This window comes from Lepidochelys kempii, chromosome 18, assembly GCF_965140265.1.
Source record: "Lepidochelys kempii isolate rLepKem1 chromosome 18, rLepKem1.hap2, whole genome shotgun sequence".
Classification (NCBI taxonomy): Eukaryota; Metazoa; Chordata; order Testudines; family Cheloniidae; genus Lepidochelys; species Lepidochelys kempii.
In genome coordinates, this window is record NC_133273.1 from 9319636 (window position 1) to 9333607 (window position 13972).

General features: G+C 46.7%; 1 protein-coding gene across 2 annotated transcripts in view; it reads left to right on the plus strand.

The window, feature by feature from the left end:
* PAX7 (paired box 7) overlaps window positions 1-13972 on the plus strand; it is a 148938-nt gene that overhangs the window by 88386 nt on the left and 46580 nt on the right. For both annotated transcript variants that reach the window (XM_073316339.1, XM_073316341.1), the window contains exons 6-7: window positions 627-792; window positions 2495-2694. In XM_073316339.1, coding sequence (XP_073172440.1) covers window positions 627-792; window positions 2495-2694 — 366 coding nt within the window. The remainder of the gene's footprint in view (window positions 1-626; window positions 793-2494; window positions 2695-13972) is intronic.

The window sequence follows — 13972 nt, forward strand, 5'->3', positions numbered from 1 at the left end:
AACTAGGAGAACTCTGTATTCCTTCTGGTCCTGTCTTTTTAGCTTGTCAAACTTAGGAGCTGAGATGTTCATCTATCTATTTATCCTCTCTACCCGTGCAGACATTACGGAAACCTAATCCTACAGCATGATTCACAAAGTTGCCAGATAATGAGGCAGATGGACCCGATGACAGCAGTACCTCCACTTCCTAGGGGCCCTCTTGGAACGCACAGGCTTAGTAATTATCCTTTCTCTCACGCTTTGATACTTATTTGGCTCCCACTACCAGAGGATCTGAGCACAAACCAATGTTTAAGGTACTAATTCTCTCTGCATCCTTCTGACACAGGGCACTGCTATTATCCCCATTTTAGAGATGGGGAACTGAGGTACAGGTCACACAGCAAGTTTGTGGCAAAGCAGGAACCTTGACCCCAGGTGTCCCCAGTTCTAGGCTAACGCATTAACCACTGAACCATTCTGCCTCTCTCTTGCTCACCCTTCCTCTCTCTCACTATGATTCCTCCAGTGTCATGATCGCTATTGATCAGGAAATGCATCAGAGATCACGGTGAACCAGGACAGTCTCTGCAATGGATGGAACTCGGTACGATTCACCCTCTCTTTCCTGTCCTCCATCGTAGGTGTGGTTCAGTAACCGAAGAGCCAGGTGGCGCAAGCAAGCAGGAGCCAATCAGCTGGCAGCTTTTAATCACCTGTTGCCAGGGGGCTTTCCGCCAACTGGAATGCCGACTCTACCACCCTACCAGCTGCCAGATTCCACCTACCCAACCACCACTATTTCCCAAGGTGAGCACCAACTACCAGAATAAAGTGGTTGGTTATTTCTTGGTCTGTTCTCATCTATTATTCCACTCCGCCAGCCAGACCACCCTACCATGCTGGATTCCCATCACTACCTTCCTTTGAAGCAGCTGCTCTATGCAGGTTGGCCTTGATTGGGAGGCCAACATTTGATTCAGGCGGATGGAAGCTCAATAGTTTCCATTCCTGATACCAAACACAGCCGGTCTGCTTAATATCCATTGGTCAATATCCCCTGCATCAAGGTCTCCCATGACTATGGCAGCTCCACTTACCATGTCACTGAGAGTGGAGACTAGTGAATCCAGAGTGAATTCTATGTGGGACCGGTGACATGGCTCAGCTGAGTGAAACACTGGCCTCCCACCCAAGGGGAAACCTACATGTGCAGCTGCTTTGACCGTGAAACCAGGCAGGTGGGAGACTGTGCCACATTGCCTCTGTATTTTTCCCCTTTTTAAAAACAAATCTTCCAATTACAATCTACATTTGAAAAGCCAGGCCCAGCTCTGTCCAGTTCTGCAGCAGCAGCCATGGAAAGTCACATAAGAATAGTATCGGAGCCCGTTTAACAGAATAAACAAAGCGTTTTGCACTGTAGTGAGTTGGACACCAGCAACCACACACACAAGGCTTTAGGCACTGGGCAGCAGCTGACAGGTAACCTCCGGCACTGGAGTCCGAATTCAAGCCCCTTGCACCAGCTCTTGGATTTGGCTGCGGAGCTGGTTTTCTGGCTGGGTGGGGATGCTGGGGTTTTATTCAAAGGCCGTCCAAGTCAGTGGAAAGTCCCCTGTTGACTGCGATGGGCTTTGGATTGGGTCCTTACAAAGGATCTTACAACCTTAGGGACCTCAAACCAACATCTCTTCCTGCCTTGTGTATCCTGCGTATTTCTTTCTAGACTGAACTGTCCGTAACATCTCTTCCTCCCTCACCTGCGCCGCCCCAGCAAACTGTGGGGAGAGGGGTGTTGTTGGAGAAGGAAGATTTAGAAATAGTAGGGAGGATTTGGGGAACACTACTGGAGCTTTTTCAGGCGACTCGATCTCCAGACCTAGGGGAATAGAGAACGCCGAATGGAGAAAATCTGCAACCATCTGGTCTAGACCTATCTGCAAAAGAGAGGCTGGTATTGTAAAAGAGAGTGCTCCTGAGATCAGGAGCAAGGGGGCCTCGTGGAGAACAGAGCTCAGTTCCTGCTCTGCATAACTGCAGGGAGTGAGTGTTTGCTGGTTGCATCTCAGACTTCCACATAATATTCCGAGGAGCTCCGAAAACTGCCGTACGATTTCGCCGTTTGTGCTCCCATGAGACCCATGCCCAGGCTAGCCAGGTAGGCTGCAGGTCAGGACTCAGCTGTGTTGGCAGTCCTGGATGGGAAGCCAAGGACTGGATTAGCAGGGGTGCCGGTCAGGACTGAGGTGCATTGGCAGAGCTGGTGAGGGAATGCTGGGTGCTGGCCAGAGTCAGTTCCTCACTGGCTGGAGAACATTACGTTCAATCACAATTTTGGGAAAAATAAACAGTGGGAACTATACGGGAATGCCTCTCTGGTCTGTGCCAGGTCCCTCCTCTCCCTGCTGTTACCCTCAGCAGCCCTTGGGCTCTTCCCCACTGCCTGATGATGCATGTACAGCCTCTGTCATGTCTCATGAATGTTTCCCTATGAATGATTTCTTCACAGATGGGAGCAGCACCGTGCACAGACCCCAGCCCCTGCCACCATCCACCATGCACCAGGGAGGGCTGGCAGCTGCTGCCGCCGCTGATACCAGTTCTGCCTATGGGGCCCGACACAGCTTCTCCAGCTACACGGACAGTTTCATGAACCCTGCAGCTCCCGCCAATCACATGAACCCTGTCAGCAACGGCCTCTCTCCACAGGTACACAATGCTCTTCCACTCTTCTTCTCCAAGCCAGGAGCCTTCGGTCAGCCCAGATCCTACGGGAGAGGGCAGGCTGCAGGCTATCGCTGTCCAACATTGTTACTGAAAGAGTTGTTGCATGCTCTCAGGGAGCCCAGATCGGTCTGTCTGTTTGTCCATCCATCCATCCATCCTGAGCTTATTGCCACAGCATCTGAGCATCTGAAACCTGTAACAAAGCTCAGATCCTGTGTTTGAGATGTCACACTCTGTTCCCAAGTATCTAGAGACTCGTTTGAGTCATCAAGTTGAGGGTTGGCTGGAACAGGGTTAGGGGGGTTGTTCCAGCCCATTACAGAGGTGGGTCCGGCTTTGAAGTTCCCAAGCCCACCAGGGTCTGAACTTCCTCAAAGGTCAGGGATGTCTGGGCCTGGGATTTTGGTTCCCAGTCTCTACCAGGAACTAATCGTGATGTAACTGATTTTCTTTATGACCTACCATAAATAAGGAGAGCCACATGAACTGTGAGAGAGAAAACACATATTCCCCATTTACTTGTTCAAATAAAAGAATAGAGCACATCTGTATTGAACTTACCGGGCCAAACTCATACTTGGTGCAACACCACTGATCTCAAACTCCCTCCCTGAACCCAGTATAGAATGTGGAACTCCTGACAACCAGTCCCCTGCCCCAACCACTAGACTAACCTGCCACTAGACTACATGGTGGGGGTTCAAAAATTCACAGGGCTAGATCCACAGTTGGTGAGCTCCATTGAAGTCAATGGAGTTGTAAGGATTTACAGAAGCTGAGAATTTGGCCCACCAGTCTCTTACACTGGATCATCTGGGATGATTTAACTGGGAATTGGTCCTGCTTTGAGCAGGGGGTTGGACTAGATGACCTTCTGGGGTCCCTTCCAACCCTGATATTCTATGATTCTATGATTCTATGATTCTATGATCTGGAATATTAATGCTAATTTTCTGTCAATCCAACATACCTCAGCCTTGTCAGACAGAGCATTTAATTCTCTTCTTCTCTGACGTGTCATACTTTGGCTCCTATATGCATGTTTACTTTTAGCTGTAATAAGACACTTATCATATGTTAATGGATAACAATAATGACTTGTGCTCACCTACCTTCTATTATTCTGAAGGATACCAAAGGGCGTTGCACTCTTGCTCTTTCCTACCACTGAAATACAACTGTCTGGGAGGTGAAATATGGCCGTTATTTAAGGGCTTGTCTACACAATGGATATGGTGCACTACAGGGCTGTGATTTCTAAAGTGCAGTAATGTGTTGCACATTAACTGGTCCATGTAGACCCTATTGGTGTGCAAGGAAAGCTTGTTAGTGTGCTTTAACATGGTACCAGGTCACACAGTAAAAGAGTGTTCAGCAGCACTGTTTAAGACAGGACGTGCGGGATAATTTATTTAACTGAAACTACAGGGAGATTTTCAGTAGGCGTTTGAAATGAAAAGGTTGGAACTGTTTAGTTTAGAGAGGAGGCAAATAAAAAGGTAGAACAGAAGTATATAAAACAGTTACTGGTCTAGAGAAAGCAAATATAATACAAGAATGTGGGGATAGTCAATGAAACAATACAACACATTCAAAAGAGATACAAGGACAAACTTTTAACACAATGCATAATTAATAGAGCTGGTTGGAAAAACTTTCCCCCTTGGATAATGCAACTCTGTCAGAATCATGTTGATTGTGCTGAAATTTTATTTAGGAGAAAAACAGCAACAAAAACAAAATTCCAACAATGCTGAAATGTCCCAGTTCATAGATTCCTAGGTTCCAAAATCAGAAGACACCACTGTGATTATCTCATCTGACCTCCTATATAACACAGATCAGAGAACTTCCCCGAAACAATTCCTTTTCAACATTTTTGGAACTAAATGTTTAGATTTTTTTTGTGAATGTTTTGATATTTTGTTTTAAAATGATCTTTCCTTTCAATTGTTTTGTATTATATTATATATCGTAATATATTTAGAAAACATCAAAATCTAAATGAAACATTACAATTGATCCAAAACTATCTTTTTTCTGAATTTTCCAGCATGGAAAATTTTGAAATGTTTGGGTTTGATTCTGATTCAAAACAAAGCTACATTTTGAAATTTCAAGATTCTTCAGGAAATGAAATTTCTGTTCTCCACCCATCTCCAATAATTAGCCTGTGGAACTCATTGCCACAAGAGATCACTGATCTCCCTGGAGATGGGACAACTTACAAAAGTATGGACTGCTCAAGAGATGCACTAACAAAAAAGAGGAGTCCGGGTAGGGATCCCTTTATGACTCTGCATATAGAGAATAGATGATGGTATGGTGTAATCTAATGTATCTAAATATATTTGCCTGATTTTGGAATAACCACATTACTCACAAATGAAGAAGCCTCCATGTGTGAGCTGCCCAGGTCATCTCAAATGCATCCCAATACAACATTTCCACTACACTACACCCTGGTATATTTTGTTTCTCCCCCCTTTGTTGTGGAAAAACTTCTTTTAGAAATGCTTTTTAAAGGATCACTGGTATTAATAACACTTAGCTTTTATACAGCACTTTTCGTGCATAGCTCTCAGAGCACTGTACAAAGGAAGTCAGTATTATTGTCCCCTTTTTATATATGGGAAAACTGAGGCACAGAGCAGGGCAATGACTTGACCAAGGTTAACCAGCAGACAAGTGGCAGAGCCAGGAACAGACCCCAGCTCTCCTGAGTTTCTGCAGGGTGCTCAGCCCATTGTCTCCCTGTCATTCTTCATAACGTTTTGCCTCTAAGCCATGCTGTACTGAACTGACTGGGTGAAAAAGGTATAAATGCTGTAAAAATTAGAGTGGGTCCAAAAATGGGGGGGAGAGGAGGGGGAATCATGGAAAATTTCAAACATTTTGAAGTGATTTTCATTGTACAGGTTTCAAAAAGGAATGATCATAGAATCATAGAATATCAGGGTTGGAAGGGACCTCACTAGGTCATCTAGTCCAACCCCCTGCTCAAAGCAGGACCAATCCCCAATTAAATCATCCCAGCCAGGGCTTTGTCAAGCCTGACCTTAAAAACTTCTAAGGAAGGAGATTCCACCACCTCCCTAGGATTGTTCATTGATTTGAACTTTTTTTTGCAAAGATTTGTCGTGAACATTTTTGGTTTAGAAATTTGTCTCTCTTCCTCCTTTTTCCCCTCCCCCTTCCCCCCTTTTGCTGCCCTTGTTTTCCGTTTTGCCACTGAAAAGGGTCATACGGAGGGCCCCCCAGTTTGGATTATGGGCATGTAAATTGCAGGATGCACGCGTAGGTGCTGGGAGTAGGGGTACTGCTGGACCCCCTGGCTTAAAGTGGTTTCCATTATAGGCAGGGTTTACAGTTTGGTTCAATAGCTCTCAGCCCCCACGCTGTGCACATGGTTCCAGTGCCCCTGCATTCACTAGCAGGCTGCATTGTAACGGTCATGTGTAGACCCTGCAGGTGCAAACTATAAGGTACCTAGTTTGCACTAATGCAGTCCTTCAAAATGGCATAAAACTCCCCTTTGTAGATGGTTATAACTCTCATGGCGGTATAGCACAATGGGTGCTGGTGTGTGGTGTAGAAGGTCATGGGTCCTGTTCCAGTCAATACCGGTATGTGTATGCTGTCAAAATGATAAGTTATGTAAGGTTAAACCTTCTGCTGGGGCAGGACTGAATATTATGTCAGACTGGCGAGATTTTGTGCGGGAAATAAGGAAAGATTTCTCCGACTGTTGGAATTTTTTTGTAACATCAGCTGAGTAAAGCTGGACATGGGCTGGAGACGTGAGCATGTGTCCTGGGACTGATGGGCAGAGCACAGGTTAGATGCTCCCGGGCACAAGTCTATCACGTGCTTTTGTAATTTATTACACGGACATACATGGGGGCAATATCCATGTGATAAATTGCACGAGCATGTGGTAAATACACCTGTTGTGCAATGCTTGTACAATTTATCCCATGCCTACGACTGCATCACCTGCTTGCTGGTCCATCTCCCAGGGATATTCCAACTGATTGAACGGGTTCATTCAACCCTACCAGAGAAATGGTTCTTTCCATGCTTACCCCTACTCCAAATTACCCTGCCCTCAGGCCTTGGAGGTGAGTCCTGGGCCAATAAAAGCCTTTCAATACTTAAAAATGTAGAGTCCAAGATCTTGCAGCCTTGAAGAAATAGGAGCTTTAATGCTGTTGAGAAGGTGAGATTCCAAGCACTCACTTCTAACCCTAGAAAGGCCCAAGGTATCCACATATAAATACATCCAGATTTTTGTGTCTAAAAAACCTGTTTTAGGTTATTTTCTGGGTGTTTACATGCGTTAGTTTTCCTTCCTCTCTGCCCTTCTGAGCCCTGCACTGTTGGACTTATGGCAACCAAGACCCCTGGTTTTACAGGAGGAAGGATATAAGAAATAGTCCCAGTAACGGAAATAAAAAGTCTACAAGGCATTTGTAAAATGCCTTTCCCCTCACATATTTGGCACATGCAGAATACATGATGGGCTGGGGTAGGGTAAAGGTTTTGGGGATGACCTGCCTAACTCACTTGTGAGTAATGCAAGCATCCACAGCCCTACAGATAAACCCTTTATGCAGTTCTATCTATCTATCTATCTATCTATCTATCTATCTATCTATCTATCTATCTATCTATCTATTCCCATACACCCCCCTCTATCTATCTATCTATCTATCCCCACACACACCATCTATCTATCTATCTATCTATCTATCTATCTATCTATCTATCCCCCCCCACACCATCTATCTATCTATCTATTCCCATACACCCCCTCTATCTATCTATCTATCTATCTATCTATCTATCTATCTATCTATCTATCTATCTATTCATTGTGGCATCTGGCTGCTGTCAGTAGGAGTAAATATCCAAATGAAAGGGATTTTAGGAGGCTGAAAAAAGTTAGAAATTCAAGATACGGCGGGTGATTTGTATGAGCTGCAAACAGACTGTTCTCTGGTTTCATCCCTCAACAGCAGCAGGAGGGAGCTTTCTTTGCAGTTTGGACAGGGAGAAACGGCCGGGGGTCGGGGGACTGGACCCTGAGTTACATCCAGAGCCCTCTGCATTTGCTGCCACAGGGAACGCTATCCAATTACCCCTGGATTGGGTATCCCAGCCAGAATCCACCAGACGGGGTTGGTGCTGGTAACTGAAATTCTATAGGCCGGGCACGGTTTTCCCATTCTCACGAGAGAGAAGGGGGATTAGATTCGGCCTCTTCAGGCTTGACACTACCCCCCTACGCTCCAGACAGAGGGAGCAGACGCTGCTGAAAGTTTTGCCTAGAGCCTGTGGAAAATGGTAGCCCTGTGTGTTTGTTTTTTCCATACCTAGTGCATGTCGGTGCTAATGAGGGAATGATAGCGCTGGCCAGTGATGTGCTGTGTAATCAGCCTCCAAACAGCACTGCCAAAGCACCTCGATACTCAGTCACAGCGTCCCCTATTAGCCTGATCCTGCTGCCTCACTCTGGGGCTCTGCCGTCCTAGCCCTGTGCTAACACACTGTCCTAGTCCAGTTCCGGCCCTAGGTCACTACACGGCTTCCCAGTCTTGTCCTGCAGCTTTCCCTGCTATTCCGGTCCTGGGACCTCCAGAGAGTGACTGCTCCGCTGTTCCACCTCAACCTTGACCCACGGCATCCCTTCATGTTCTGGTTCAAGGTCCTCATCACAGCTGTGTCAAAGCACCTCTGTCAGGCTGGATTTAGGGGCTACAACACTCGTTCGTAGGAGCTCACAGCAGACCCAGAACTTGATCTTCAAGAGCTATGTACCCATCAGTTTCAAAAGATTTCACCTCTACCCGCAGAAGTCAGAGAGTCTGTCGGGCTGAACTGGTGACTTGCGACATCCTTCCACTAGGCAGATTTTGATCAAATGCCTGAGCAGAGCTCAGCAAGGTGGAGACGAGGAAGAGAGACAAACCCAGAGAGAGACTAAAAAATAAGATCAAGTGGCAAGTTAATGAAACGGGCTGCAGCCCCCAGGCGCTGGAGCTGTGATCTCACCAGCCCTTGAAGCCTTGGAACTAGAGCAGGTTGAAAAATGGTGGGGTGGGAATTTCATTAATAAATTTCAAAACATTCCATTCATTTTTGTTCCACAGATTCCAGAAAGGAATAATTTTGTGTTGGTTTGAAACTTCCCACAATTTTTATATGAAAAATGATCATTTTTGACATTTTTCCTGCTTTCTTTTCCTCCCTTTTTCCTTCCCCCCTCCCCTTTCTGGTTTTCCTTTTTGCCACTGAAAAACTGGGAGAAAGAAGGAAGAAAAGGGAAAACAATAAACAACAAAACCAAACCAGACCCAAACCATAAGTAAGGTTTTATTTATAACATTTTTTCGCTTTTTGATTTCATCTAAAAAGGAACACTTCGGAAAAAAAATATTTTGAAAAAAGTCGTTTTTCAATTAAATCAAAATTCATTCCAAAAATTTCAGTAATAACCAAACTAAGCACCTTGACCTTCCTCATGCATCACACCACAGCTATGTCAAACTTCCCACTGACAGCAAGAATAGAACTCAGATCCTTCTGCTCAGAAACCCAGACCCCTGTCACTTGAGAATCTCCATTTGTGGTCACCAATATAGGGCCTCTGACACACAGCTCTGAGTCTATTCATCAAGGCGAAGCAGTGCACAAATACACTAGCTAGTTTATTACAATTGAGGCTTGATCAGTGCTTGGTTGACAGCGCTCCTAGGGAAGTACATGGCTCTGCAGGAACCAGTGTAGGGGATTAAGTAAGTTGCTGTCTTCCCACTGAGCACAGAGGGACGGAGCACAGTGTTGCTGTCTTCTTGACAAGACATAAAACTGAGTATCCAGCCACTCATGACCATGGAAGAGTCCCGTGGTGCTTTCCATGAGAGTAAAAAAGCTCTGGTCATGTTGCATGCTGGCTGGATTTCAACTTGAGTAATTACATTCTGTCGGCTTAAATGCCCCGGTAGTTTTAATTAGATGTTGTTCTCCACTTCCTGACTGGGTGTCCCTGCTACCCTGTCATGGCTGGGCTTCCACCCCAGATGTAGGTACCATTCAGTGATGGGTGAAGACATCCCTGTGTAGCACATTGGGATCTCTGGGGATGGAAAAGGCTATTAAAATAGATGGGATTCTGGATTTATTGCAAACGTTTCTGATCAGTGTATATCTATTTGCTATGTCTGCAGTGAATGGGTAACAAGAATGCTAATCAAGATGGCTTGCTAGCTAATAGGTTGTCGTGTCTGTAGGGACAGTGGGGCATTTGCCCTTCCCATCCATCTGTCTTTGATACAATGCAACTAGCTCTAGATGGTTTAGGTAGAAAATGATCTGTCATTATACTGGTCTTTATAAAGGGTCCAGGCTGGGGAAATGGGAGATGGCCAACATAGCTTGGTGATTGTCTTAGCCAAGATCTCTCGGGTATCTAGGGAATAAGGCTATAGGACATATTTTACATTCAGCTCAATTAACGTGTTTAGTTGTTTCACAGAATCAACAGAAATATGAAAACACCAAAATGTTTGTGCTGTTTCACCCACAAAGCCTCTCTCCTCGAGGTTTCCTTTACAAGGCAATTGATGTATCTAGCTCTTTGTACTGTTGCTCACCACTGTAGTATCAAAGCTGCGGGCTACTTTAGATTGACTGCCTTTGAGCCTTTGGGTGGCCAAAATCACGTGTCTTGATATGATATTGTGCAGGCCCTAAATGTTCTTTCTGAGTCCTTTAAAGTGTTCTGCAGGCCCACAAAGTCAACCTGAGGAGATCAAGACAATCCCAGAAATATCAGGAAGCTCAGACCCCCCCTCCTTGTGTTTGTTGCTTTTGTTTTCTCAGGGCTCTGGGTGGCTTTCACTCATAGAATATCAGGGTTGGAAGGGACCTCAGGAGATCATCCAGTCCAACCCCCTGCTCAAAGCAGGACCAATCCCCAATTTTTGCCTCAGATCCCTAAATGGCCCCCTCAACCCTGGGTTTCGTAGGCCAACGCTCAAACCACTGAGCTATCCCTCCCCTTCATGCGTCATATTCATCCGCAGTGCTACTCCACCACTGCGTGGTCATGTGGCTATGCCACGAGACTGAATGTTGCAGGACTTGGGTTCCACCATGTCTGGCTTTGCCACCATTTCTTGGGAAAGTGACATCACCTCTCTGTGCCTCGGTTTCCCCATTAGTAAAATGAGGATAACACCACTGAGCAACCTCAGAGGGGTTTAACATCTCTGACGTGCTTTGCAATCCGTGCGCGGCCGGTGTAGTGGAAGTGCAGTGCTGTCTTAACGATGTTTCCACAGAGAGGTTTGAGGCCCGGATCTGAAAGTTGGCATTGTCAGTGATTTTGATGCTCGTGCACCTTACCTTTCTGAGGGTTGAGCGGCGGAGCTTTGCAGGCAGGCTCGTCCTCATGAATGGGCTGCTTCTGCTCCTTATTTCACCCACAAGTGTCTGGCTTTCCAGGCTGCATTCGAGTGGATGGGCCGGGGCAGTGCCTCAAGGTGACCTTTGCTGATCACGCCAGGCCATGTGGCTAATTCAGCCCTGCCATTTGTATTTCCTTCATGTTGTTTTCCTGTTTGTAAAGCTGTGTGAGGGTTCTCTCATGACAGCCCACAAACGGGACGCTACATAGCGCAGGCTGTGAGGGAACATCAGCAGGGCTGCCAACTTACTGGGGGCATCCTTTCCTGGCAGCACCTGATTCTGACTGGGGGGCCGCGCAATGAGTTGAGCCCGTGCTGCTGTCCTCATCTCCAAACCCACATCCCTCCTGGTCCCTGCCTGAATCTGTCTTCCTGCACGATGTGTCATATCAGTATCTAGTGCAGGGGTGGGCAAACTATGGCCTGGGGGCCGCATCTGGCCCCCCCAGATGTTTTAATCTGGCCCTCGAGTTCCTGCTGGGAGCAGGGTCCGGGGCTTGCCCCACTCCGCGCAGCTCCCGGAAGCAGCAGCATGTCCCTCCTCCAGCTCCTATGCGTAGGGGCAGCCAGGGGGGTCTGCAAGCTGCCCCCACCCCAAGCACTTCCCCACCGCACCCTAACTCCCAATGTTGTGAGCATTCATGGCCCAGCAAACAATTTCCATACCCAAAAAGTTTGCCCACCCCGATCTAGTGCTTCTGTCCTCCTGACTCATCCCCCTACAGGTTACCTGCTCTGTCCCCTGCCTGCGGCCACTTTCCACTGTAGGCTACCTCCATTTTTTGAGGATTCCCCCTCCCCCCCAATGCATCATCATTTTAAAGAAATAGAATGATGGGTGGGGCTGGAGTGACATCCTCAAGCCACACTCCACCGCCCACTCCCTTCCATTGTCTGTAAAGGAGGGAGTCAGTATTCTGTCCTGGAAAGAGCAGAAGCCGGAAAGGAAGGACTTTCTCTGCCATTCCCTGAGTTTTTCAGAGCTCCTGGGTTGCTAAGAGGAACCATCTCTTGCAGTCCCTCCAACCAGCACAAGGAGTGAATGAGTGGAGAGGGAAGGGGGCAGTGGACAGATGACTGAGATCCTCCATCGTAGAGATTAACCCAGCTCTGACCACCTGCCCTCCATCATCTTTGAAGTCTGGACACCAGTTTTGCAGCATGATCTCTGTCTACGCTACAGCATCTCCCATCTAGGGCCCAACCCTGCTCCCGCAGCAATGCATCATAGGATTTCTATTGATTTCAGTGGTGCAGAACCTGGCTCAGTCATGGACCAGAAGCCTCCTGGCTGTAACCGTGCTGATGCTGGTGGAAGGATTGGTCTAAGTCCTTTTCAGGAAGCCTGGTAATTGGGAGGGACATGGTGCTGGCTGGTGAGGGGGATCAGTGCATAGCGCCTGACTCCGAAGAGACAGCGCTCGCTCGTTCAGTGACATGAACCCTTTCCGTCTGGTTCCTTTTCTCCCTCTTTTTTTTTTTTTGTCCGAGACACTGTGCCTATAATAAGCATTTAAAATGAGCCTTGCTGGGCTGGGGGAGGGAAAGGGGGGATGGGGCAAGATTTGGAGGGGGGGTTAAATAGCAAAGAATTAGAAAGAAAAAAATCTGATGCAAATCACTAGTAGAGAGAAAATTATGTGCAATTACCCAAGCGCTACTGGGCAGCCTGGCCCACCCCAACCAACAAGATCTCATTAACAAGCAGAAAATAAGATTGAAATGGTGTGTAAAAGAGCTGAAAAATGAATTTGAATGCTGCATTTGTCCACAATTACCCCCTCGTTCACACATATTTTATTGCAATTTTTTTATTATTCTTAATCTTTCCATCCCTCAAAGCAGATTGGGAACATCCTGGCATTACCGTTGCTGAGGGAGGACGCATTAAGGATTTCCCGTTTCCCTGAAAGGAGACCCTTCTCTCGCTCGAATTTTGAAGGGTTGGTTTTGGAAGGATAAGGATTCATTTCTCCGGCTTATCTTAGTGTAGAAACATGTTCTTTTAATAGTCTTTAACTCTGACGCTCTTCGGTGCCATCCCACAATGGCTTTTTTTTTTTTCTTTCCCACTTTTCTCCTGGTTTCCTTGCCATCCTTTTCCTGTCTTTCCTTTCACTTTTCCTTTCTTTTAACCCTCTTTCCCATTCTTCCTTCCCACCCTGCTTTCTCCTCTCTCCCTTTCCCATTCTGGCCTCCTTCCATTCCATTTTTTTCCTCTCCCATTCCCATTCTGTTTGTCCATTTCGCTTTCTCTTCTCTCCTTTTCTCTCCTCTTCCCTCTTGGATCTGTGCTGCACACGCATCCACCTCCCCTCCCTTCCATCCATCCCTCCTGTCCATTATCCGCCTTTGAATTCACTCTGCAGCCCTCCTACCCTGCTGTTATGCCCGGTATTTATCTCCTGTGTCTCTGGGGGAACATTATTCTCCTGGACTAGCTGAGGGTTCTCTGATGCACAGGCCATCACACACCTGGCCTCATTCACCAGACCCCTTGGAAAGCTGCTACCACTCCTATGTTTTTTGATTTGGGAAGCAGGGCTGCTTTTTCCCAGAGACAAGAGAATGTGCAAGTCCCATCGAGATGCTGCATTTTGTGGAGTGTGTGCATGTGATCAAATCAATGTCATTTAGGAAAGTGTGTGTGGGGGGGGAATTGAAACCCGCTTTTTCCCCCTCAGCGAGGCTGCCTTTACTGATCCCTTTGGTGTTCTCTATTGCTCAGTATCAAATACAGCTCTGTCTCTGTAAACTTTTAACCTACATGGCCCTGCAAAGCTTTTCCC